Genomic DNA, 27029 nt, shown 5'->3' with positions numbered 1-27029 from the left:
AGTTTGTTTTTTTACGACAGGAAGTAATAGGCAATGCTCGCACGCGCACGCGTAAATTGTTGGCAAGTATGTGTGACTAACCTAGCGACTGTACCTATTCTAAATTATACCATGAAGCATACTGAATTGTTATATAGTGAATTACTGTGAAACCTTTTTTCATCTGTATGAAGACGGTTGTATGTTGTTCTGTCTTTTTGAAAATGTTCATACCATTTTAGCTGGCCTCAATGAAATAGTACTTGACCTTAACATGTCATTCACTGTCGATCATATAAAACAATCAATTTATTCTCAAATTTCTTAATCACGTTACTTACTGGTATGATATCCGTAGTGGTTCAATTTTGGTTTAAGTACACTAGTAGCTAACCCGTACCGATGTCGTCTATGTGGTCGATTTGGTTTCAAACACCGACGCTTCCAGTCGTGAGCTTGCAAAACTGTTCGATAACTACCCCTTGTTAACTCACGGCAATATCTTCGCCAGGCTGAAGAATTCGAAAAGCAAGACTGGAACTTTTCAAAGATACTCATGCAATTTGTATAAAATTAATGTATTAATGTATTTTATGCCATTTTCTTGTTAGAATTGGGGGATATTATAATCAATACTGTCAATGTCTTCCGATTTGGTTCTTCAAGAAAAAAGTAAATTGATTTTAAAATAGATTTGGTCATTTACAATATGACAAAAAAATAATAAATTGATACTCTTGTACATTTCATACCCGGTTTATCTTCGTAGATCACCGAGTGATTTGTCTTTTGATCAATACTTACTTTAAGTCATGTTGAAATAATAGAGGATCATGCATATAACTAAATGATTATTTCTTCTGTATTTAAAGGCTATAAACTTTTCTTAGAAATATTAATATAACTATAAGCCCCTCCCCCTCACATTTAGTTGGTATTATACTTGGTATATTCATCCAGTTCACAGCATATGAGGTCGATGACAATAAGACAAAGCACTCAAACAAAAACAGATTGTTTAAACGAAGAGTTCTTTGAAGGAAGTAGCTATGACGTGGCAGATAATACAAGAACGTATCATCTTTTGCATTAAAGCCATTTAAAAGGCGTATTTAAAATAAGTGATTAAATTAATGCAGTTGAAATCTTGATCTTTGTGTATTAAAAGCATAAATCGAACACTTTTTAGAAGCATACAATGTTATCCTTTTAAATATTTCCCTTCCTGGGCTTTGCTATTTTCTTTTTGTATGTAGATATGGAAATTATTATTTTTTCGTCTAAATACATTTTGGATTAAAACAAGCAATGAATGACGTTAAATGTATCGTAAGTTGTAAGACATTTAAATCAATAGTATCGACCTTTTGATTGCCCCGTATGAATGATAATCTAGAAAGAATGGCTCTTTTTTACTTATTAGTGTGTGCATTTAGTGTGATTACAAACAAGGATTAAGGATTACAAAATAAGTTTTCCTTTATTCGTTTATCTACCCCGGACTTGACTTTTTATGAGCAACTCGGCGGGTGTTTCTAGAAAAGCAGAGGACGCTTACCCTACCGATGCACCTGGTCCATGCTCCCAGTTTTTAGTGGAGTCCGAGTTGCTCATTTACTTTTATTACTTTGTATTATGATTTTAGTTACTTTATGTTCTTTGTTGTGTATGTCTGTTTTCCATGTCTGGTCTTCGTCCCTGTATTACATTCTTTTGATTACCGCTATACTTGAGTACTCTTTAAAAGTACGTGTAATTAGTGTGTATGACAAATAGGTATTTGTGACCAACGAGTGTATGTGCAATAAGTGTGTATATGACAAATGGGACTTTGTGACAAACGAGTGTGTGTGTAGCGAGTGTGTTTTAGGACTTCGGAGTGTCTATGACAAATCTGACAAGTCTATTTGACAAGACAATTTTTGGACAAACAAGTCCACACTTATAATGTTTAACAAGTGTGTATGACAAACTAGATTTATGTCTTTGGCCTTACGACTGTATGGGACTTACGAGTGTGTATGACGAACGATTTTTGTGAATGAGCACAGGTACTGTGTCTAGACTTGGGTCCACTATTAACAGATTTTGACGAAAATTTTGCCATTTTTCGCAATTTTGACCCTCCCCCGAAATATAGTTAAAACGATGAATTTTCGATTTTCTTTTTGGAAAAAAATAAAATTAAAATTTCATTGATTTTTTTACCAAATAACATGAAGAAAATGGGACATTAGTAGCGAATCTATATCCTCGTATTTTTTTATATATGTGATAATTTGTTTTGTTTTGTGATACCATTCCATCAAACACGTATCTACATTTTATTTCCAAGACATGGTAGACGAAAGTCCTGCTTTCGATATATATTGTAAATGAGTTTTCCTATTTTATTTTTTCTCTCAGTGATGACATCATGTATTCGAATCGGTACGTATCCTTAAACAGATTTTTTAAAAATTCGTATTAAAAATATGTGGAAACATATTTTCTTTGTTGTGGATGTCTGTTTTCCATGTCTGGTCTTTGTCCCTGGATTACATTCTTTTGATTACCGCTGTAACCTTGGTTCCCTTGATTACTCTTTCTTTTTACGTATGTAGCATTGATTGTCAATATTCTCATCAAATATGTGATGTGATTTCTACGTAGACCGTATTGATTGCATTGATGGATGCAGAGGGGGTGCAGGGGGTTGCCATCCCCTTTTTACTACGAAATTTGTCATTTTCATGTGAAAAATTGACAAAAGTGGCAAATAATGTCCTAGCTACCCCCTTTTTTTCTAAGGAACCCCGTCTGGTACTTCACTTGTTTCAAAGTGTCTAGATCCGTCCCTGGATTGTACATATTCTTAACAAATATAAGATGTAATTTCTTCTTTTATTGATTGTACATATTCTCACCAAGTATGCGATGTAATTTCTAGGCAGATTTCAGTTTACACATATTTTATTTCAAAGAATACACCAATACATGATATGACGATATTATAATACAACACAAGGATTCGGAAACAAACTGAAGCTTATGATAGTTTGTCTCCTAATAAACAACGAACTATCTAAAGGCAATAATACCATGATCTTATATATGTTTCTTTGATGCAACTACATCGAAAATGTAAGGGTTGAATGAAGAATACGTTTTGAAATTGAAGAGGGATAGATAGGAAAGTATACAAAAAAGGTATTTAGGAGTTGAAATGCGCAGAAGATAACGCACAATACAATAGAGATATATGTATATACACAAATAAGCATTGATAAATCGTTTACTTTTTAAAATGTAAGTTTGCATTTTTAAGAATAAATATGTATTTTGTTCTAAAATTATAGCATCAGACCCCATGAGAAGAATGTCGATATCGATATGAAAATTCAAAGTATGTATAGTGTTACGTCGAACCTCTGAGTAAATATTACATCAAATAAGAAGTGGCTGTTTGTTTCCCTTTGTCCGCAAACACAGTTCGGACTAGCCACCAGACCTCGCCTGTACAGATGCTAATTCAGAGAGCTACTGTTCATACGCAATCTGGCGTGCAAGACCTGACCGAGTCTACTACCAGTAGGTTTTTTACGATCGTTCGAAATATTTATTTGCATTTTGAATATATTCAAAGACCTAGAATCACGAGTGGTGACTGGAAGGTCGTTCAACATCTTGATAGTGGACGGAAGGAAAGTGGTAAAGTTGTCATGGATGTAAGCCCGTGCATTTAGCCCCAGGGTACTAAAAACTCGGGGTATCATCATTCTATACATCATCACGAGTGTATGGTTTTCCCTCCTATTGGTGAGTTTTTTCAACCGGTTTCGCGATATAACTCGTTCAGTGATGTTAATTTGGTACCACCTGTAACAATTCGCATGACTCCTATTTGGACTCCCTCGATCTTGTTAATCAAGATTTGTTAACCATCATCTCACACAACGAAAATAGATCCTTGCAGAACTTCAGTTTTCACTTGTTTCCAACTAGAAAAGCAACCGTTTAAAACAACTCGCTGATGTATGTTCGACATATAACTACTAAACCATCGCAAAAAGACGTCCTGTTATACCGTACTGTTGTAATTTGTATGGTAAGCCTCTATGCAAAACACGGTCAAATTATTTGGAGAAAACGACGCGAATTTCCTTACCGTTATCCAAAGCTTGGCCGAATGAATTCGAAATATCTAGTAGTTGGTTGATAGCTGAGTCATCATGAGTAAATGCAGATTGGTGTTCAGTAATAATCCGATTCTCTCAGATAATTATGTACGTTCTTATAAACGCAACGTTCCATACATTTTGAAATAATACTCAATAGTGAAATAGGCCGATAATTTTTAACTTCTCGCGCATTTCCTCTCTTAAAAACAGGCGTTACGTTCACTCTTTAATTTCCACATAATTGGAAAGAGAAACTTCGAAAGAGAGAAAGAGAGAGGTTAATAAGTCTACATAAGGGACTTTCAGTTCGGAGTATGTGGCCTTGAGAAGTCTAGGGCTAAAATGGTCAGGACCGGAAGCCTACCCGTATTAAGGTTTTTCAACACATCTTAGACTTCGGATTCACTTATTACACATTCATTAATCTCATTTTCACCTATAATAGGATGAGGAAGATGAGTGTTAAAGTCGTCTAGTTCCGTTTGTAAGAGGAAAAACTCATTAAACTCGCCCGCTTTGTCAGTATCATCGGTGATAAGATTGCCATTTATTTTCAACGGACGTATACCAACTTTGCGTTGTTTCATACCTGAAATTTGGTTACATATCTGCCACCTAGACTTTGTAGACGGGTGGTTATGTTTTAGCTTATCTACTAGCTGAACTTGGTAGCTCTGTTGAGCATTCCGTACTTGTAAAGTAACAACGTTTCTTACACGTCTAAACTTGGCCCAGTCACCTTCACTGTTCGTACGTCGCGCTTTGTAGTGCATACACCTCTTTTTACGGATCAGTTTCCTTAGTCATTCGTCAACATCTGGGGGGCGCCCTCCGAACTGTTACCAATTTTTTTGGGATCGATTCGCCAGCGGAATCCAAGATGACGTCAGAAAAAATTTTTGATTGTACATAATTTCGTCAAGTATATGATGTGATATCTACATAGGCGTTACTGATTGTACGTATTCTCACAAAATATGTGATATGACTTTGTTGTAGATTGTAATGATTGCATGTATTCTCACAAAATATGTGATCTGATTTCTAGGTATATTTTATTGGTTGTACAAATTCTCACCATGTGAAGTAATTTCTATGTAAATTTGATTGCTTGTACATATTTTACCTAACCAAATATGTGATGTGATTTTAAGGTAGATGTTAGGTAGGTTGTGCACAATAGGAAACATTTATAATAATTTGAAGAGTCGAACTAGTCCGATATTTATGAAAAAAAATCTGAAATCCCGTTTTAAGCAACTGTGGACAAATTCTGGCTACGAAAATCACCTCAAATCATTAAAGAAACAAGAAAAATAATAAATACGATACTAAAACCAAATAGCATCCAATAAAACAGTTTTTAGTGACGCATCAATGTTTTTGGAGTTTTGACATTGAAAATGTGGTGTGGTAGCGGTTATTCATATATCACATTTTACTAAAAATAAGTAAGTTTTGTTTATGCCATGATGACAGACATTCGAACTATTGAATCATATTTAAGCCTATAGAATTTTTGACTCAGTGGGTACAAATACAGGATTGTACTGATGCAGAATGTGGGACTTTTACTGATCAAGACAAGAATAAAAGTTTCATCAGAATCTTTTTTCTTGGGCATGGGATATTCTTTTTTTTTCTTTTGTTGTATGCATTTAACTTCATGTCAGGAGGAAAATAGTGACTAACCAAAATACTATTATTTTTTGTAAATTTTTCAAACGATACATCACACTTAGCAAACTATCATATTAAATAGCAGCATAAATCATTTTTAAATGTTAAAACAGTAAAAATATAAAATATATAAATTTACAAATCATTGCAGGATACAGTGTTAGTTGATTGACAAATATTCAGGGTCAAAGGTGAACTGTGCATGCTTGTATTTCGCATAAGACTCACACATTTTGAAGTTGATTTGGTGACATTTTCCCTTGATCTATTGTTTTTTTTTCTTAGAGCTTTCAAACTTTTGCCAAATCTTAAGCATTCGCATCTTGAAACTTGAAAGCCATACTTTATGTGTGGTATCATATAACGTGGTGTATTCATCAGGCAATAAGCAAAACTGACCAAAACCATGGTCATTACCGCTATCAATAGGGTACATTATAGATCTTTGTAAAATAGTTTTTATTTGTTTTTTTTTTTTAAACTGAAACTATCAATAAATGCAATACAAATTTTGGTAAGTGTTAAAAAAAAGTCATTAAAAAAGATTTTCTGTTTTTAAATAACACTCAAATGTAATTGATCAATATTTCCGACGCAGTCGGTAAAGTTTCGCTTTTTACTCTTTGACCTTAAAGACGCTCTTCTATGGAAACTCGAGTTACCTGGTCGCAATTCTGTATCCCGATTAGCCAAATACTGATAACTTAGTGGCGTTCGGAAAAAAATGTATCGAAAATTGAAATTGCGTGTTATTTTTTCAATGAAATGTAGAAAATTTTAAGTAAAAATGAAAAAAATTTTATTACGTCGGCTATCTTTTTTAAAGATAGTACTTGTTTTTAGTTCATGATTCCATGGGAGGAAGTGAACTACATAGCTTTATATCAAATTGTTCAATTGACGGTGAATACATTTAGTTTTATGCATACTTTGTAAGAGATTGGTATTTTTGTTGCCCAATATCAACTTCCCGTACGAATGAAGATATTCTTAGCATGACAATTAACGCGTTAACTTTATGTTAATATCATTACAGACATTAATTATAGGTTGCAGACCACCAATTCAACCAATGGGCATTTGGAACGTACCTACGCAGAAATTACCCCTGTTCCACATAGTGCTGTGAAAAAAGTTCTCATTTTATTTTAAAAATTAAAACAGTTTCTGAAAGGAAAAACATTTCTGTACATTTTATAGGTGCATTTTGCTTCTTGTGATGTGAAGCCTAATCTCCATAATGATTTCTCAATTTACTCCTATCTTGTGAAAACAATAGGATTTCCCATGCTATTTATAGACCGTTCAATTCCGGTGACCACTGCAAGTCTGCTAACCCCACATGCCATTCTGAGGATTGTGAGTTGACATATGTAGAATCATGCTGATATATAGTCCTCTGTAGGTTAAAGTTAAGGTAAAGTCCAGAGAAGCTTTTGAATATTGTAAAATTAGCATAGAAGCCTATAGGAAGTGGAATTAGTGGTTTCCAGCCCAAAGCAACACATTTTTTTCGGAATGAAAAAGTAAATTCAATATTCAATGTTAAAATTATGAACCTTCACAGGCAAATATTTTTCACATGAAATTCATGTTAATCGAGCTTCACGTGAAATTCATGTGAAATTCACATGAAACTAACATGATTTTCATGTGAAATTCACTAATCACGAATTTCATGTGAACATTTCGTGTGAATTTCACGTGAAGGCTCCATTCACCCGAATTTCACCTGAACTCTGTCACTTAGTTTATTTGCTCAATTCAGGTGAAAATCATGTGAAATTCATGTGAAAATCATGTGAAATAATTTTGCCTGTGTTGTAGAACTATGCAGTGAGTCCGTTCCCAAAAATGAAAACGATTTTCATGGTTTCTTCCCCATAATTTACTATATCATGCACGGTAGCTTTCAGAAAAGCAGTGACCGCTTAATTACCTCAAATTAAAGGTTTTATTCAAATTGCTTTGCGTTTTTTGTTTGATTTTTAGCTCACCTGACTGAATGCCATATGAGCTATTGCCATCACTTGGCGTCCGTCGTCGTCGCCATTAACAATTTTTCAAAACTTTTCTCCTCTGACACTACTTGACTAATTGAAACCAAACTTGGTATGAATGTTTTTTGTGTTTTGCATAGAACTAATGTGGGAATTTTGGATCTGTTGAAAAAACTAGGCTGTCGATATTAAAAATAGAACATAAGGGCGACATCACTTTTTCGAATATATCTCCACAACCGTCAGTTTTAGCCAAAATTTCATTGGGATGAAAGTGTTAAAAAAAGATGGTACACCTAGATACAAGTATATAGTTCTTGGTAGAGATTCCTCATACTTTGTAAGAAATAATTCCAAATCATCTTCCAAATATACAGAGGAAGATGTTTACAAAATGCTGGAATTTTTAATCGACAACATATTTGTCCAATGTGGTGGACGTGTTTTTCAACAAACGGTCGGCATTCCAATTGGAACACATTGTGCTCCTTTACTAGCTGACCTATTCCTTCACTCTTATGAGGCTGACTTTATAGCTGATCTGATCAGAAAGAAAGAATATTGTTTGGCTAGATCCTTCAATCTCAGTTTCCGCTATATAGATGACGTGTTATCTTTAAACAATCCTAATTTCGGGGATTTGATACATCGCATCTACCCAAAAAGAACTTGAGATAAAAGATACTACAGACACTGTGAAGTCAGCCTCATATCTTGACCTACACTTAGAAATCGATGATAAAGGAAAACTATTGACCAAACTTTACGACAAACGTGATGACTTTTCATTCAGAATTGTCAACTTTCCTTTCATCTGTGGCAACATCCCTTCGGCTCCTGCGTATGGAGTGTTCATATCACAACTCATACGTTATGCCAGAGCTTGCCGAAACTACGCAGACTTTTTGTATCGCGCTAGAACTCTAACAAATAGGCTTCTGGAACAGGTTTATGTTGCTACAAGATTGAAGTCATCACTACAGAAGTTTTATGGTCGTCATCATGAACTCGTGGATCGTTATGGTGTATTCATCAGCACCATGAAAACTGATTTATTCAACGGGTCATAGTTTTCCTTTCCTCGTTTGTCTACCCCGGACTTGATTTTTTATGAGCAACTCGGCGGGTGTTTCTAGAAAAGCAGAGGACGCTTACCCTACCGGTGCACCTGGTCCATGCTTCCAGTTTTTAGTGGAGTCCGAGTTGCTCATTTACTTTTGTTACTTTGTATGTATGATTTTAGTTACTTTATGTTCTTTGTTGTGTATGTCTGTTTTCCATGTCTGGTCTTTGTCCCTGGATTACATTCTTTTGATTACCGCTATAACCTTGGTTCCCTTGATTACTCTTTCAACATGATGAGATTTATCTGCTTTAAAATTTTCGTTTTAATGTGTTAAACCATGTTGGAGTTATTGGTCTTCTTCAAAGATTTTTTTCAATTTTTATTGTTATTTCTTTCAAAAATCTTCAATCTCATCGGACACTAGCTGACCAATCGAAACCAAATTTGGTATGAATGTTGTAGGGATTTTGTATCCGTGCGTGGAGAATCGTGGCTGCTGTTACTAAAAATATAATGAAGTTGATCTCACATATCTCCAAAACTGTTAGGTTTAACCAAATTCATTTAACTGCCGGAGTGATCCTTATTATAAGGCCTACAAAAGTCACCAGGGATCAAAGTTGTCAGACGACTCCTTGTTAGAGTCATTGCCCTTGAAATGTGAAAAAAATGACTTTTTTTTTACAGTTTTCAGCCGATATCTTGAAAACTATAATAGAAATAAAGAAACTTTCAATTGTTGAAATGAGCCTTATGATAAGTCCGACCTCTTTTGATTACCGCTATAACATTGGTTCCCTTGATTACTCTTGGACAACTCCTTGTTAAATTATTGCTCTTGAAAGGCAAAAGGTTAACAAGGTGAGTGATTTATGTTGCTGGGAGCCTTGTGTTTTAAGTTAATTCGTTTAATAAAGAATTTTTTTATGTGGGAATGTTGTTGCTCCAAGCTATATTAATTGGAATCTCACACGGGGGCCCTGGAGCGAGTTCCATTTTTTGCTTTAAAACTAAACGTTATGAACAATTTATGCGCCCTATATAAATAAGTAGATTATTTGCAGTCCATATGTGACGGTCAAACATATTACAACAGACTGGAAATAGTGGAAAGAGGGATAATTCAAAATAAGCAACATCATAAAACATTAAACCGCTTTCGGTAAATATAAATTTATATAATCCATCAGTCGATAATCTTAAAAACTCCCAAATCCGTACAAATGGAACGCATTGGACATGAAAAGTGTTAAGTGTTAAAGTTAAAAAAAATGTTAATGAAGTAACCATAGACCAGAGCAAAAGAGGTTTAAGTAAGAATTAAATGTCAATTGAATTCAAGCATGTGGTTCAGGTCCATTTACCCATGCAGAAGATATCATCATTTTAAATAGAACTCCTCAATTAACGGACATTGTTTGTTGACAAGGTAGCACTGTTTTCGGTAAATTTTTTTTACGATATTTAGTGCATAATTAGACCTATTGGTATTTAAACAAAAACTATCGTTACAAAAAGTACATATGAAGATGAAATGTCATTCATCTCCAACTACATTTGTACATCGTTATTGAACACCTGGCAACGTCAGGAAAATAGAATCGACAAATATTATAGAAAAAAAGGATAAACAAACAAAAGCATATAAATGAAATGAAAGTATATATGTTAAGAATAGGTCAAGAGGCTGTATCAGGTGCGGGTCCCATGATAGTGAAAAGGGGATTCAGACAAAAGTTTACGTAACCTTAAATAAGATTATTTTGTTTCTCGCTTGCTCGACCTTATGATTATATGATTTCCAATCTTACAGTGTAACTAAGTTTGATATCAAAGTTTTATACATAGTTGGCAGTTATGTAGCTGTTGAATATTTTATATTCTCTTCATTAGGAATAATGTTACCCTAAAGCGAAAATAACTTCGTATAGCCGAATATAAACATGGGAAACCCGGTGGGACTTCACTTAAAATTATCCCTCACAATCCAGGGCCTTAATTTGATCCATCTTAAGAAGAGATAAATAAATGTTACCAATACCAGGGTCTTAAAGAAAAATCTTTCGCCGCGCGGGAGCGATTTGAGTTTTTTTTTTTTGTAAAAACTTTTTTTTGTAAAAACTGGAAATATTGTGAGCAGGCTCACAAGGAGAAAATCCTTCGCTTCAAATTCAGGTACTTGTAAATGTACAATTGATCTGTAAGTTCAATTATATCTCTTTTGAGTCTTCCAACAGCAACTATATAATCATGAAAACTAAAAAAGAAAAATCAAGTAAAGGGGCCGGGTGTAGGGCTTCTACGCCTTGTTGGATCCGCTACTGAATATGTACAAATACTGTGTCCAATATATGAAAATTGAGCTGTATCGATCAGGATTTGAAGTGTTTTCACAAAGGAATAATTAGCATTAACCTCAATATATACATTTATAACGAGAATGGGTATAATGAAAAAGAGGCAATACCAACCATTGGTCTTCGATATTGTTGTATCCAAATTTGTGAATATGCATTATATTCGTGAATATTTTATATATTTCAACATGGATTTTTATAGTAGGCTACAATAAAAATAATCTATGATTTTAATAATAATTTTTCAAAGAAATATTAAAGTTCAACAAACTATTTAGTACTAACAGAGACCTATAATTATCACAGGTTTGTGGTATACGTACTAATAACCATTTTTTCAGTGGAAGATAATACTGATAAATAAAAAAGAAAGGAATGCTGTGTTCACTTTTAGGCAATACCTACTTCGTATTTGAATTTGACACATTTTAATGTGTAAACTACTAATCTTAGGATATATTGACACGTTTTCACGTCAATATGCATAGTACGTGTGGTTAAATTATCATACATTGTTTTTATATTTTGTTGTTTTTTTTAACCTCATAATTTTTTGCATGCCTATTGTAAATGATAAACTGTCATGTCTTTTGTATGGTAAGACAATGTCCATACTAAATAAGGATTCAGTTTCGGTTGATTTATCATGTTCTATGGGGAAACTTGTTTTCGTGCTTCCGGAAATATTTTGAGTCATGTCCGTCAACTATAAAACTTCCTTGCAGTGAAGATCACGTGACTTGTCCCACCCTGTACACACAAACTTTGTTTCTTGAATTTCTTGTATTTTAAACTTTTTCAAGATGTCTAGGGGTACTGTGGATTTATCCCATGAACAAATGGATGAGCTAGTCGAGGCTTTTAAAACGGTAAGTGCGAAAACTTATTAGATTTATAATTGGATCGACATACTCCAAACCGGTCAACAGGGAAGCCATGATGCGTCACCGAAAAGGGGGGTCGTCAGCTCAACGATGGTCACCTATTTATGCATTACAGTGAGGAGTCAGCAACCATAGAAAGGAGCTAGTCACCAGAGTTCCAGCATTTTGGCTTTACACTTAAGATCTGAATATTATAGAGTATCGTTATTTGAGTCAGTTGAGGTATTTTAAATCATGATTAAGCCACTAATTTCTTTTCAAGCTTCTCACCTTCAGCAAAGTTTCTTTTCAGTTAAGTGGATCAGATATCATCTTACGAAGGAGCAAATACAATTACACACTGTAAAATACATAATGTGAGATGGATGGAAGCATGTCAAAATTGGGATGACTGACATCAAATTGAAATGCAAAACTTACAATGCTTTTTTTATTTGTGAAGAAAAGTTAAGTCATGTACTGTTATCCTTTCTTTTGTTGTTTCTGACTGTGCTTAGTCCACAGATTTCCCTGGTTTGGATCTTTCTGACTTCCATATACATGTAGCTACATTTTGTTAGTACTTCATATTCATACAGTAGTTATTGACTATAGGATATTACATGTAACTGAAAAGACCAGATAATTGGAATGGTATTACATGTACAACGTAATTTTCTGATAAATATTCTAAACATGTTTATTTTTCAAGTACCAGCAACTTGAAGAAAATACATGTACCTATGGATCTCAATTGTCCCATACTCAACCTGAATGCCATACTAGCAGTATCAAATCTTCATTTTTAAATGGTATATGCATTACATGATTACAGTATATACAAATGTATGTATCTACAAATGTACAAAAAATGTATACAGTGGTAGAACACTGTGGTTTTAACTCTGTTTTACTGTGCAATTAGAAATTTAATTTTTTTAATTATATTTTGTAAATTAGATTATGCAATGCATACAAGGAGCACTTTGCTACATGTTAATGTGTACATTGTATACATTGCATGTAACTGCTGCATTACTATTTTAGTTGGTACTTTTCTCTTTTGAATAGATAGACACTGAGTCTGGGAGTATATTTGTCTTAATGTGTAAATGTACCTGTACATGTACATTTGTAACCTGAAACTTTCATTGTTATTTATAGAACTGCATTTCAACTGTTATTCTATACATGGTGACAATCATGAGTGTAAGAATTATGTACATGTATTTAGAAAAAAAGCACATTTAAAATGCTGCATTATCAAATGTACAAAACTGTTATTATTCTAGGGTTTCAATGTGAATGTAGTAAGATCATACTGATGTACTTGTCAGAGTAAAACAAAATGCAGAAATGAAATACATGTAAGTTTGTTTTTTTTCACGTACATGTATCTATACCGTGTATACAATGTAATTACATGTAAGTAATTTAATAAATTTTACAAGAACATATAGGTTTACTTATCTATTGTTTGAAGAACATCTTTTGTAGGCACATGTACATTTGTACATGCAGATAGATTAAAATTATTTATCTACATACATGCTTATGTATATATGTAAGTCTCTTATCCCTGTATATTTCCTGAATCTAATCTGTGATGTACATAGTTTGATTGAGAATGTTGGCTTAAAATGAGAAATTTCATGTACAATTTCATGGAGGAAAAAGCTCTCTTGTTAATGTCAAGATCTTAACATCCATATACACACATTTTATTCCCTTCTTATTCATTCCAAGGTCCAACCCTGAACATTTTTATTTGAATATACATTTCAATGCTAATTTTTTTTTTTTGCCCATATGGATTATGAGTTTTTTTTTCTGGAATCCCATTCACTAAAATCATACCATAGTAAATACTTGACAGGACAAGATTGAAAACCTGGCCGAGTTGTAATAACCCTTAAGATGTACACACAATGTACAAATTGATAGCCACCCAAATACCCCCTACATGTAATTTTACCTGTCAAGAGTTAACAGGTTAAGTACTTGTGGAAATGAATTAGGTCATAAAATATTGATATAATTACAGGTGATTAAACAACACAGTAAACATTGAATTGTCCTTAGAATGGGTCATTTGAAGTCTGTACCTGTGCATGATCTTGCCTGAGGTAGAACAACCATAAAAATCACCAGTTTAATATTATCACCTCATAAAAAACCTCTGATAACTTATTGGAGATTGACAGATAGGGAAATAAATTGACCAGACTTACAATGTATGTTACACCTTTAAATGTTGGGATTGTTTGGTTGTTGGTTAGGATTTTTAAGATTGAGATTGAATTGGATAAATATACAAGTACATGTATTTTAATTTATTTACATGTACATTGTATTATGTAAGGGTCTTTTATTCATTACCCATTCTTAGCATTAAACCTATTAGTGATATTATGAAAAATGACCTTTTATTATTCCAACAATGGCTTTAATCTGATGTTTCATTGAAAGCAACAATTTTAAACATACAAATTAGATAAACTAAATGAAAGGAACCACTTCATGTACTTCTCTTAATTTTTTTTTCAGGCATCATGAAAAAAGGCTGGTTTTATATAATTTGTTAAGACATGGGCATGTACATGTATTTAATTGGAAAGCTAGATTTTTTTAGATTATAAACCGTTCTCACGATACTATTATTTTTTCCTAAAAAAAGATATTTTACAAGTATTGAACCGGAAAGTTGATTAAGTCATCTCTTTTATCCATGAGCTTACAAAAAAACAACATAAAACATTAGTTATCATGTAATATTGTTTGTACATTGAAACAAGTAAAGGGTCCTTTTCCCATTTTGTTTCCTGCTCTTAGTAGTGGTTGTTTCCTTACTGTCCTGTCTTACTATATAATAATTGATTTCATCCTTCCTTGTATTAGTTTCTCAAGTTAACTCAGTCAAGTACTACTTATAGGCAGATATATAAGTACTTGTATAGAATTTTAGCTGTATATTAATCTTAATTGCTTGTACATGTACACTCCTTGAAACATTCCCATTTTAGCGTGGTGCATCATTTATCGTGTGTTCGGTGATCGTTTAGCATGCATTTAGGTATCATGTGTGTGGGAAACCTGAACATCTCAAGTATATGTAGTTTGCAAATTGACTTTCATAGCAGTATCATATCGATGAACAATTTACATGTACATGCACAACGGTCCAATTTTTCTCTAGGAGTGGAAGGTCAAGTAATCTAAGTTTCTCACAAATGGTCATTTGGGAAAACCAAAAGTCCTCAATAAATTGCCAATGAATAGGGTTGAAGGTAGGTGTTTCGCTTTCTTAACAAGACAATTTTTTTTCAAAATGTCTGGAGTCATCTGACATTACAGGGTTTAACCTTACATATGAAATTGTGGAATTAATTTACATGCATGTACACACTGTAATATGCATAAACCCGTACCTGGCTCACAAGCATGACTTTAAGCTCTAAATGAAAATTGTTTCAACTGCTTAATGGTACAAATGTATAGTATATCTACTGTACACTGTATCAGATTTGCAGTTGTTCAAATTTCCTTTCAATAGAGGAAGGACCTGGATTTGTTCAAGCTTGAAATCAGTGGTCCCGTTCAGGAAGGTCAGAAGTCTTTAATAATGTGCCAATTAAATGGGTAGAAGGTCTAGGATTGAGGTAAAAGAAATTTCAAAGGTTCTAGATCATAAATTAAGAATCCCAGACTTACGACCACCACTACTTTGAACCTTACACTCTACACATAATAAGCATTGAAAAATAGAATGAGTTGCCTAAAAATGTCACCATACAGTTGAACTTGTTTAAACTGAACCTTATTTCTTACTGAAGGTTTTGTTCAGATTAATTATTTTCAAAATGACATAAAATTGTCTTCAGAAGATGTTGGTTTATTTGACATACATGTACATATATGTATGTATTTCCCGTTGGAGAGATTTCACTGTATTAACAAAAATAAATCAAATACATGCTCCAGTACTTACATCGTAGCTGACCTACCAACCTAAGATATAATAGATTCCTTTAGACAAGTATTTAGACAAGTGGTACTTACTGCAACACTTAAGAGCGGTACTTTTTGAACTTACATATTGTATTTGTAGATGTTAGATTAACTTCAACATGTACATATGTATGTATATGTCTTTTGAACAGATGATTGAATTTTTTCCATTTATGTTTAACCAAATAGAGATTAAGTAACATACATTGCAAGAAACAGGAATGTTTTTTCTTCTCTTAAGGTAGTTGACCTAGGGTAAGGGACACAACTCTTACAAATCATTGGAACGTTTGTATTCACCATTTTACATCAATCTCATGTAAGCATCGGAATGTTTGTATTCACCATTTTACATCAATCTCATGTAAGCATCAAAGTAACTTGGACTAAATTCATTCTGTTTCAAAGGAAAGCTTGATAGGTTGTTGAAATTGAATATGATACAAACATATCGCTGATTTCAACCAGGTCTACCTTCTTGAACACCTGATTAACCTCTTATTTTTAGTTTGACAATGTTAGATTTGTGTTTCTTGTCTCTTCATATATAATTCTACCTATTGCATGTATCAAATTTAGTGTGATCAACATGTTCTTTAATTGTGATGCTCCCAGCTGTTGATTTTGGTGATAGATTTTTCTTTGTTTGAAACTTATTATTACTACATCTATAATTTTTTCTTCTTAAAAAAATTAAATTTAAAAATTTTGGCTTTCTGTGTTACAATTTTCGGGAAAAAAAGCATACTTGACATTGTAGTTTTGATGTAATACAATGACTTACAGATCTGTAGTTACATGCATGTGTCACATGTGCATTGTACATGTCTTCCACCAGTTAGGTGAACAATTATTGAATTCAAAATTAGCACACTTAGCATGATCTCTTAAGAAAGAGGCAAATATATTTTTGCTGTACCTGTGTTCATATACAGTACGTATTATGAGGTTTGGGGCCAGCTGTAGCCTGCTGTGGTGTGATGGTTTCCTCGTTCATTGAAGACCTTGAGCTGATATTTTCTATCCTGATGGAGTTGTTTTTCTCTGACATATTCATCACTTCCATTCTCCTTATACAATGGTTATAATTGTAACCATTATAAACTTGCTTCCTTTTGTACATGCACATGTATCATGTGCATGAAGGATATGTGATGTACATGTACTTCCAAAATGGATATTTGATTTATGATTTAATTTTCTTTTTTCTTTCTTATCATGCTTTTATTGGAGATATATTAGGCCCTTAATATGCATTATAGTTGAGTGCAATAGTCTTAAATTTTGGGAGTTTGCAACTCTGCATATACTTGTACATGTATTGTGTCCCATAATGATTATGAATATTACTGATTAAACCAGAGACTCACATATTCATGTACTAATGCAACATTGAGACCTACTTAATATGAATACTCGTTAGTAACATCATTGCCTTCATTAAGTCTGATGATTCAAAGCCTCTTGACCATGAAGCTGACGTTATTATGCCATTTAGTCCATATTTAGCCATGATAAATTGGTATTGAGCTAACTGATAAAAGTAAACATGGAGCAAAAAAAGGAAATTATTCATGACTTCCCTGGAGGACTGTGTATGTACATTGTACATCTGATAAAACAAAATTTTTCCTGTTGTGAGATGGCAACTGATTATGACATGTTTGACATAAATGTACATGTATGAGTGTTTTCAACACTGAATCAAGTTTTAAGATCATGAGTTGACGGAGTATTAAACAGCTAGGTTTTCTCACTTTTAGAGACACTGACTTTGTTGTTGTGGTCCTTCATGGGAAGTTAACAAGTTCATGAACATTTACATGTAATTTTAGTGTTAGTTTGAGTTAAACCACATTATATTCAATATAAATTGAAAGGGATTAAGCACCATGCAAACCCCATGTTAGCCTTCCCTTCTGTCCACCATTTCGTAAATAGTGATCTTTAGGGTGGTGGACTCCCTAAAAGCAACCCATTTAATATTTAACATTACAGTGGCTTGATAGAAAAAGTTTTTCTAGCTGAACAGAAGTACATAACCAGTAAATAGCAGATACATACATTGTATATAGACTTGAGTGAATACTCTTGTTTAAGACGAGATACATGTAAGACAAGACAAACTTTTAGATGAAATATGCTTCAGACCCAAGGGACTTTAAATAAGTGGATTTCCTAGGCCCTGTGTAGGTTGTTTGTCTGACAAACTAATATATAGTACCGGCCAATCATTTACCCATCAAAAAGTCAAATGGATTTTAAACTGATACAGGGGGAAGGTTTTCCTGAAGCCGGAGGAATGTTAAAAGCAGTTTATTCTCCTAAATTGAACAAATTTAAAGGTGTATTATTTGGCTAAATCCCTGTTTGTAAAGAAATTTATGTAAACAATGCAAATCAACCAAAGCTATTGTATTTTCTATGGAGGATTCCTGTAGAATTGTTGAGCTGTATAATAATAAGCGAGGCATTTTAATGTAAAGTGTTATTGTAGTACATGTCTTATGAATTTATTTTAGGTACTTATAACAACAGTTTTATATTGTAAACAAAGCATGAATTCTGTTGATGCTTTATATAAAATGGAATATGAAGTAGCATAAGAAATACAGATGTGCACATTTTCAATTTTCTTGGCTGACTCTCAGATGGACTAAGGTTCAAAACTTTACATGATTGAGAAGTTGCCAGAATGCGGTGTTTTGTATACTGGTGAAGATGAGTTACCGGTTACTTGTACATTAGTACATGCATGCATAAAGTAGTTACATGCACATGCATGTTTGAAGTCAGGTAGACTTTCAGGATGCACATTTTGGTACTTTGTATTTACACATGTACCTAGTACAAAATGGGACTTTTTCAGTTTCTTATTACATGTCAATTATGTTACATGGACATATATTTATTGTTGTCTATTTTTTGCAATGATTGCAATTTTTGTTCTCTTCTACAAAATGTATTATGAATTTTATTTCCCTTTAAATGTGTAAGTTAACCCTTCACAATATATTGATATCCCATTCTATTTATATGTTGTTAAAATTTCCTGTTTGAATTTGGTTCAAAGCAAGTCATTGATATGTAGTTTTTAGGTTTCTTAGAAACTGCATAATTTTTTATATGTTTAGTAGATAATATGAAACTTGATTTTAGTGAGAAAAGCAGATGTTAAATTTTACCTGAAAGTAACCATCATGTAGGGCTAAATCAGCATGTACATTGTACTAACTAAAACAATGTAACTACATGTATGGGAAGATAAGTAATATAAGTACATGTAGCAAAAAATGTTTTGTCCATCAAATATCCAACTCTACCAATTTCACTTTTTTATGTACACTGAAGAATGCATTACTTACAATGTATTAGCTATTGTTCATTGTCACTTGAAACAGAATGCATTTATTATGCATTTGAAAATGTTCTAAAGTCTAGGTGTATGATGAACATGATTGCATGTACCTGTACACTGTTCACATTGTATTCTTTAAATACATATTCTCATGCAAATGCATATACTCTGGGATTTTCATGCACATGTACTAAGAAAATATAACTCGTCCTTGAATTATGCAGGATTAAATTTGAATGATTCCCATATAGTGTAAAAAAACTAAAAAAATATACTCATGTTTAGAAGATGCCTACACATGTAATGTATTTGTAAAAGGTTTCATAGGACATCATAGGAATTTTTTTAAGCCAGTATACATGTAGCTGCAGAACTGTAGTTGCTAAGGTCTGTCCCGCAGCTTGTACATGTGTATATAAAGATAATGTATAGCCCAGGGCCACCACCAGTTTTAACCAGCCTTAAATTGAGCTACTGATTTTTCAACCCCAAATTGTCTTTCTAAAACCTTCTGTAGGGCCTTGTAGGAAACAGTTTCAAAGGCTAGTGACAATGTCACTACACAATGTTCCTTTGTATTTATATGTTGTTAAAATTTTGATTGAAGCTCAGATGTACAAAACCTACTCTAATGACATGATTATGTTTATTATGACTCTAATAATCTTATCTATTGTTTGACTGACATTTAACCATGTATTAATGGTTTTGTTAGGCCAGTCTGTCATTACCGCATGATATCACAACACTTGTGTGTTTCCTTACCATATTTGGTGAAAAACACCTGTATTTTAAGGGTGTGGGAGTGTCAAGCAATCATTACCTGAGACCAACTGTTGACGATTTTTATCGCCTTACTGCCAGGGAGTCAACCTTTTGAATGAATCAGTAGGTCACCAATTGAAAAACCACTTCTGGAATTTACATAGCTGAACAAATAAATATACACAAAAATGTATATAACATGTGTTCTTATATACATGTACATGTATTGTTATATTTTTTTAAAAAATGACATAGATTCAATGAAGCATTGAATCAAAATAAATCTGTAAAAATCAAAACATGGTTCAGTAAGCAATTCTTTTATTTCAAAAGGCTCAAGCTTTAATTTTAAATGAAAGTCAAATTTTCCATTTTAAGATTTCTGTGGTAGGCTTTCCCATTAAAGGGCTACCTATGTGCATCAGCCATGGGATGTTTAATGTGTGACTTTTCTTAATTTAAATATATCATATTACCCTGTTATTTAAGAGGTAAATACGCCTTTGAGCAACTTAAATACTGCATTAATTTTTTTGGGGTTAGACTTTAGTTGCACATTAAGTGTGCACTTTTCCTTCTATATCTATTGAGTAAATCTTACATTTTTAGCTAGATGCAAAATTATTATTAATTTTGATTCAGGAAGTTTTTGATACATATTTTGTGGATTTCTTGTGTCCTTGTCCTTCAAGTAGGGCTTAGGGTTTTTACATCGTTGATTCTCCTCTGTCTTTTTTTAGTCAATGCATGATCCCAAGGAGCTCATCTGTTTAATAGATATGCAATGCTCTAAATTTATACTGGTAGGACTTTTCCCATGTGATAGACCTCTCTGTGTTGGCAATTTTACTCCAGGATTATTTCATCTCATCATTTTTATTCTGTACCATTTTTTTCTATTAAACTTCTATTTGTCAAGTGTTGAATCTAAGTTGGTGTTAAAAGGTTTGGACCCCCTACCTCCTTAGATTGAATTTTTTTTAATTTCATGCTAAATATACATTATATACATGTATATAAATATATACATAAATGAGCAAATGATACACTGTAGCTCAGAACCACACTCCCCCCTTTTAACAAATTTTTGGATCTGGCCCTATTGTCCAGCCTTATTTATAGCAGAATGGCCTGTCTCATGCATGGTCCATGAAATCTATCTGTTCACTTGAGTTTGTGGTCTGATCAGTACCTCAGGCGTGGTCCAAGCTAATCAATGATAAAACATTTTGTTTTAATCACTCAAACCAGACTGACAATGTTTTACAAACTTTATCTATCTCAGCAGTTTATTATATTGACTTTAATACCTGAGTCAATATTTGTAACATACATATATGATACCCGATAAACTCAGCAAAAATCTGAAAGTCAGTTCAATAAATTTAGCATAGGATGGTTTGATCGTGAGGAACAGAACCTTTACCTGTATCAAATGTAAACAAAAAGGTGTGAAAGGAATGTAGTCCTGGAATATTTGTTCAGCTTTGTGAAAAAAGACTGATTCTTCATCAGTTATTCCTAGCCTTAGAAATAATCTGAATTTTCTTTTTTCATGTCCTTGCACTTTTCCAAGGTACAAATGTGTTTTCCCGTCTGTACATGTATATGAATTTTCTTTGACATAAAACAGGTTGTGAGTGACATGAATTAATCTGATTAAAGATTACCAGTATAGTTTCCTGTTACAAACATTGTCATTTTACTTTGGTAATTTACACTGTAATTATTTCTCTCCTTTATCCAGGGATCAATACTTACAGTTACTTACATTGTACATTTCCATCAAACAAAAGTTTAATATCTCGACTCTTCATGGTGTAGTCACCATTTTTCTCCACTTATTCCACTGTGTCTCCACATGAATAAAAAAAAATTGCATCATTCCTTGTTTTTTCTATCTCAGATGCTTTTAAACTTAAGAAATAATTGAACATATTCTGTCATATAAACAGAAGAATTAAACTAAAGGCAAATTTTTATTAAATGGTTACTACTGAGTTGGATGGAAACACTGACTCCACTTATGAAGTCTCCACTGTAAAGAGTGGAGAAGTTACAATAAGTGTTGAAAGTAATGTATTTCTCTCCTTCTGTACAGGATTTGATACTAAACCTTATTAGACACTTGTCCAAAAAGCTAGGAAAAAAATTCAACAGCTCTGCATTAAAATCATGGAAATTAATTGCAATCATTTAGGTATTTTGAAAACTTCAGGTCACAATTAAATAAAATTCCCTTTCACACAACGAGTGTCTACATGTAGCAAATCCTCTTAGATATTCAAGTTTTTGACTTGCCAAAAGGAAAATGGAACATGATGAATAACTTTCCATCACAAAGTTTGAACTTGCTCCATATGATGGGAAATGAGAAATCTAGAACACTAGTACATGTTCATGTAGTACATTGTAATTCAAACAAATATACTCTCATGTTTTCACTGCAAATGAACATTCCTATAAGCATTTATAGTGTTAGGTCTCTCAATCATCTAATTTAAGTTAGTAAATATTTAAACTACATGTACATATATTGAACAGTTCAGAACATGTTTCAGCAATCACCAGTATTCTGTGGGTTGCTTGCATATTACATGATAGGTGTATACACTGTAGATAAAAGAGAGGTTGAACTACAAAGAATTGAGCTGTACAAACATTATTGTATATTTAAAAATTATTGTGTGTATTTGTTATTACATTGGGGTCATTTAAGACCATTTTTGTTGTATCAAAAAAAAATTCACACTTTATTGCATGTATTTGAAAAATTCTAAACTGCTTGTTCATTCTGTTGGGCAATCCTATCACATACATGTATTAACATCTCAAGAATTTCTGAAGATTCTACATATTTTAACAATTTAATGTCAAGATTCAACTTTGTTTTTGCATGTTAATTTTTTTATATGACCAGTATATTGATTTGCTGTAGATAATTCATTTGATTGTGTACTTATAGGTCTGTACATCTGTGAGTTAACGGGCAAGGAGTTTCAGAACACATGAACACATGCTTAATTTTTAATGTTTTATGAAAGTATAATTTTGGAGTCTATTTTACAGATGGACACAGATGGTAGTGGTCACATAGATGCCTCAGAGTTAGGATATGCCTTAGAACTTGTAGGAATAAAGCTTGCTGGATTTCAAGTGCGAGATTTGTTACAAGAACATGACTCAAAGATAAGAGATGGAAAACTAGACATTGATGAATTCAGAAATGTAAGTTTTATTTGCATTATTGTACATGTATACACTATACTGTGAGGGGATTACATGTGTTTCTTACTTGCACAGGTCTGGTCTTGGTGAATCTTTTTCAGCCACTACAACTGGTCAAAACACTGTGTGAGTTGTGACAGCAACCATTTTGGTTTTACACCCATTTTTAATTAAACAAATACACCAGTAGATTTAATAATACTCTGATCAAGATGATGACAGTGTACTGTAAATGTACATTGTACTTTCACATATGTGCTGTAAATAAATTTATCTAACAAAAAGTACATGTACAGGTATTAAAAGTACATGTACAGTTATATGAAAATATGTTGATAATATAATACATGTACATATGAAGACTGTAGGCATGCATAATAGCTTTACATGTAAATATACAATGTACTATTGGTTTTTCCATTGGTTGTTAGACCTTATTTAATGGGGGTATACTTGCACATGTAACAAAATTCACCAGTAAACAGGGTAAGAAATTCAGTGGAAAATATTAAAAGGTCAATTGTTCCAGAATAATATACAATTCCAGAACAATTGAAAGGTCTTTCCCACCAATTCCCTCCTGACAACTGTCATGTTCATGAGAAATGACCTTTGCCTCACGGCTAATGGCTTCTTGTGTTCTAGCTTGCAGAGATGATTTGATTGACAGTATTTATTTCCTGTATTTATTTTAAAAGGCAAGGTTTTTGACAATTGTTAAAATTTCAAAATAGTTCTGATTCTTACAATTAGTTGAGAACAAAATGAACCTGTGATTTTCATGAAAATAGATAAATTCAAAGGGAGATAATTATAAAGTATTTCAAAGCAAAAGGTCTCAATTGTCACTTCCAGGTCAAATGGCCACCCCTCTATGAAGTACTAAAACACACTTAACCTAGAATTATCCATTGTAAAGGTATTATTTGAGTGTGTATTGAACAAATGTAGTCAAAATAAAACTCAGATTGTAAACTCTAAATTCGTACTTTTAAGTCTCTACAAAAGTATGAGTATTGTGTATAAGTGTGAATAATGTGCCTCCATTGTGTAAGTTGGAACAACAATGTCGGAACAAAGTGACTTTACAAAATTACTGTACAATAACTGTTTAAACATTTTGATAACCAAGAAGTCGGTCTCTGTTCTTGCTATTTTAAGGCAACTAAGAGTCAATGTAAATTGATTCAGTACATGAGTACCTTGATTTTCCTATTTTAATGACAATTGAAAATAATTAATACATGTTTATTTATTGTGATATTCTGGCTATGCTGTGTTTAAATGTTAGGCCATACATGGAGTTGTTTGCATTTAAAGATCGTAAATAGTGGTTTTTTTACTGATAAAAAGCCGGACATCCCCGATTTAGGTCTAAGCCACTTTTTGAAATATGTATTGGAAGTATACTTTTAAAGGCAGTTTTCAGAAACTAACATTCACGCATGTATTAACATTATTTATTTATTGTCTTTGTCCATATGTATTTTTTAGATTAATTTTATAAAAAAATGCATTAATTACGGTAAGTACTGTTGTTTTCAATGTGTGCACCAATTTTCAAAGAGAGAGGTCATTTTCAATAACCAAAACCCACATAGACACCACTACAGGAATTGGTTGTATACGAATATAGTTCTAAATGTCCGTGGAGAGTTTTCCTATATAGATACATATTTAGACAGTAAATACCGTGTTACCAGTAGTTATAACTCATACTATAAAGACTTAAACAAAAAACTACAACAAAAAAGTGCCTAATAGTGATTCAGAAATGATCATACAAATGAGGTAAAATATCTTGTCAAAGTTTGACAAAGAACCAAGAAATACAATAAATACTGCAAATCATTTAAGATCAACAGTGAAGGTCCCAAGTCTATACGACTTACGGTTTAAAAGTTTAGTGACCAACCGTTCAATTTCATTTTAGGTTGCGAAATCACGTAACCAGGGAAACCTCAAATCTTTTCGAAACTTTGTCAAATAGTACTGCCCAGGGTTTCTAAAAACTACGGAGCTTTCGGTTTGTGTGTATCTAAAACGGTTTAAGTTTTTTCGCTACGGGGCAGATAACTCTGGACCAACAAATGATCACGTCTCACAGGGTGAATTTCAAAGTCCCCTGTCAGATTGCAAAAGATTGTCAAAATCTTGTCGTGATACGTTCAGCCAAAACTTTGGCAAAATGTCTGGCAGAAAAAAAAAGAATAATAATAATAATAATCAGAAGAAATACAAGAAGGTCTTCCCATTGAAATGGGAAAGACCTAAATAAACAGCCCTGAACTTAAATTTTTACATATTATGGCTATAAAACCAGTCAAAATTTGCAAAGTTTGGCCAGCCCTGCCCAGAAATTACCAATCATGGACAGGAGGTCGGGATAGTATTTCCAACTCTGCAGTAAAGTTAGACACATATAATGCCTCAATTTGTCAGAAGGTCAAATGGTCCATTTTAACAGTGGTTATGACTTACAAGTAATAGAATGTCTTAAGCAGATAACATATTAATAGAGGTTCTTAATGTAAAAAACTCAGTGTTTCATGAAAAAATTTAGTTTAACTAGTTTAAGCTAACTTGATTTTCAACCATGTTTATTCTCATTGACCATTTTTATGATATACTGTTTCATAAGATATTTGTTTGCTACGTTCATCATGTTAATGGAGAGTATTGATTTTTATTTCTGAAAAAATTGAAGTTGTAAGTACGGTACTTAATCATTTTGCACATATTGTAAGTTCAGGAACTAATTGATTTTTGTATAAAAATGAAAGCAGTATGAACAGATTTTGTGTTTGAAAGCTGACAGGAGGGTCTGACGATGAACAAGTTTTTTTGAAGTAGAGAATTTTCTGATGTGGTTTGTGTGGAAATTTATGGTTTCAATTTAGGCATTGCACATGTACCTGTGTGCGACAAAAGCGTATTACTAAAAGAAAAAAAAAATTAAATTTTTTTATTGTTCATAGAAATAGAGATGTTTGGAAGTAGCCATGAGACACATGTCACATGAAACTTTGTCAAATAGTACTGCCCAGGGTTTCTAAAAACTACGGAGCTTTCGGTTTGTGTGTATCTAAAACGGTTTAAGTTTTTTCGCTATGGGGCAGATAACTCTGGACCAACAAATGATCACGTCTCACAGGGTGAATTCCAAAGTCCCCTGTCAGATTGCAAAAGATTGTCAAAATCTTGTTGTGATAGGTTCAGCCAAAACTTTGGCAAAATGTCTGGCAGAAAAAAAAAAGAATAATAATAATAATAATCAGAAGAAATACAAGAAGGTCTTCCCATTGAAATGGGAAAGACCTAAATAAACAGCCCTGAACTTAAATTTTTACATATTATGGCTATAAAACCAGTCAAAATTTGCAAAGTTTGGCCAGCCCTGCCCAGAAATTACCAATCATGGACAGGAGGTCGGGATAGTATTTCCAACTCTGCAGTAAAGTTAGACACATATAATGCCTCAATTTGTCAGAAGGTCAAATGGTCCATTTTAACAGTGGTTATGACTTACAAGTAATAGAATGTCTTAAGCAGATAACATATTAAT

The 27029-nt window shown here is 33.0% G+C and overlaps 1 protein-coding gene across 1 annotated transcript in view; it reads left to right on the top strand.

Annotated features, from left to right (window-relative positions):
- The first annotated feature begins 11950 nt into the window (after positions 1-11950).
- LOC148609970 (plastin-3-like) overlaps positions 11951-27029 on the top strand; it is a 36233-nt gene continuing 21154 nt past the window's right edge. The window contains exons 1-2 of the mRNA XM_088541627.1: positions 11951-12111; positions 23306-23464. Of these exons, the coding sequence (XP_088397753.1) occupies positions 12046-12111; positions 23306-23464 (225 nt within the window). The 5' untranslated portion in view covers positions 11951-12045. The remainder of the gene's footprint in view (positions 12112-23305; positions 23465-27029) is intronic.

This window comes from Perna viridis, chromosome 8, assembly GCF_037379345.1.
Source record: "Perna viridis isolate PV_CMFRI_1.1 ecotype Kerala chromosome 8, ASM3737934v1, whole genome shotgun sequence".
In the NCBI taxonomy this organism is placed as follows: Eukaryota; Metazoa; Mollusca; class Bivalvia; order Mytilida; family Mytilidae; genus Perna; species Perna viridis.
The sequence above is the reverse complement of the archived record's forward strand: the minus strand, read 5'-3'. Positions and strand labels throughout refer to the sequence as shown.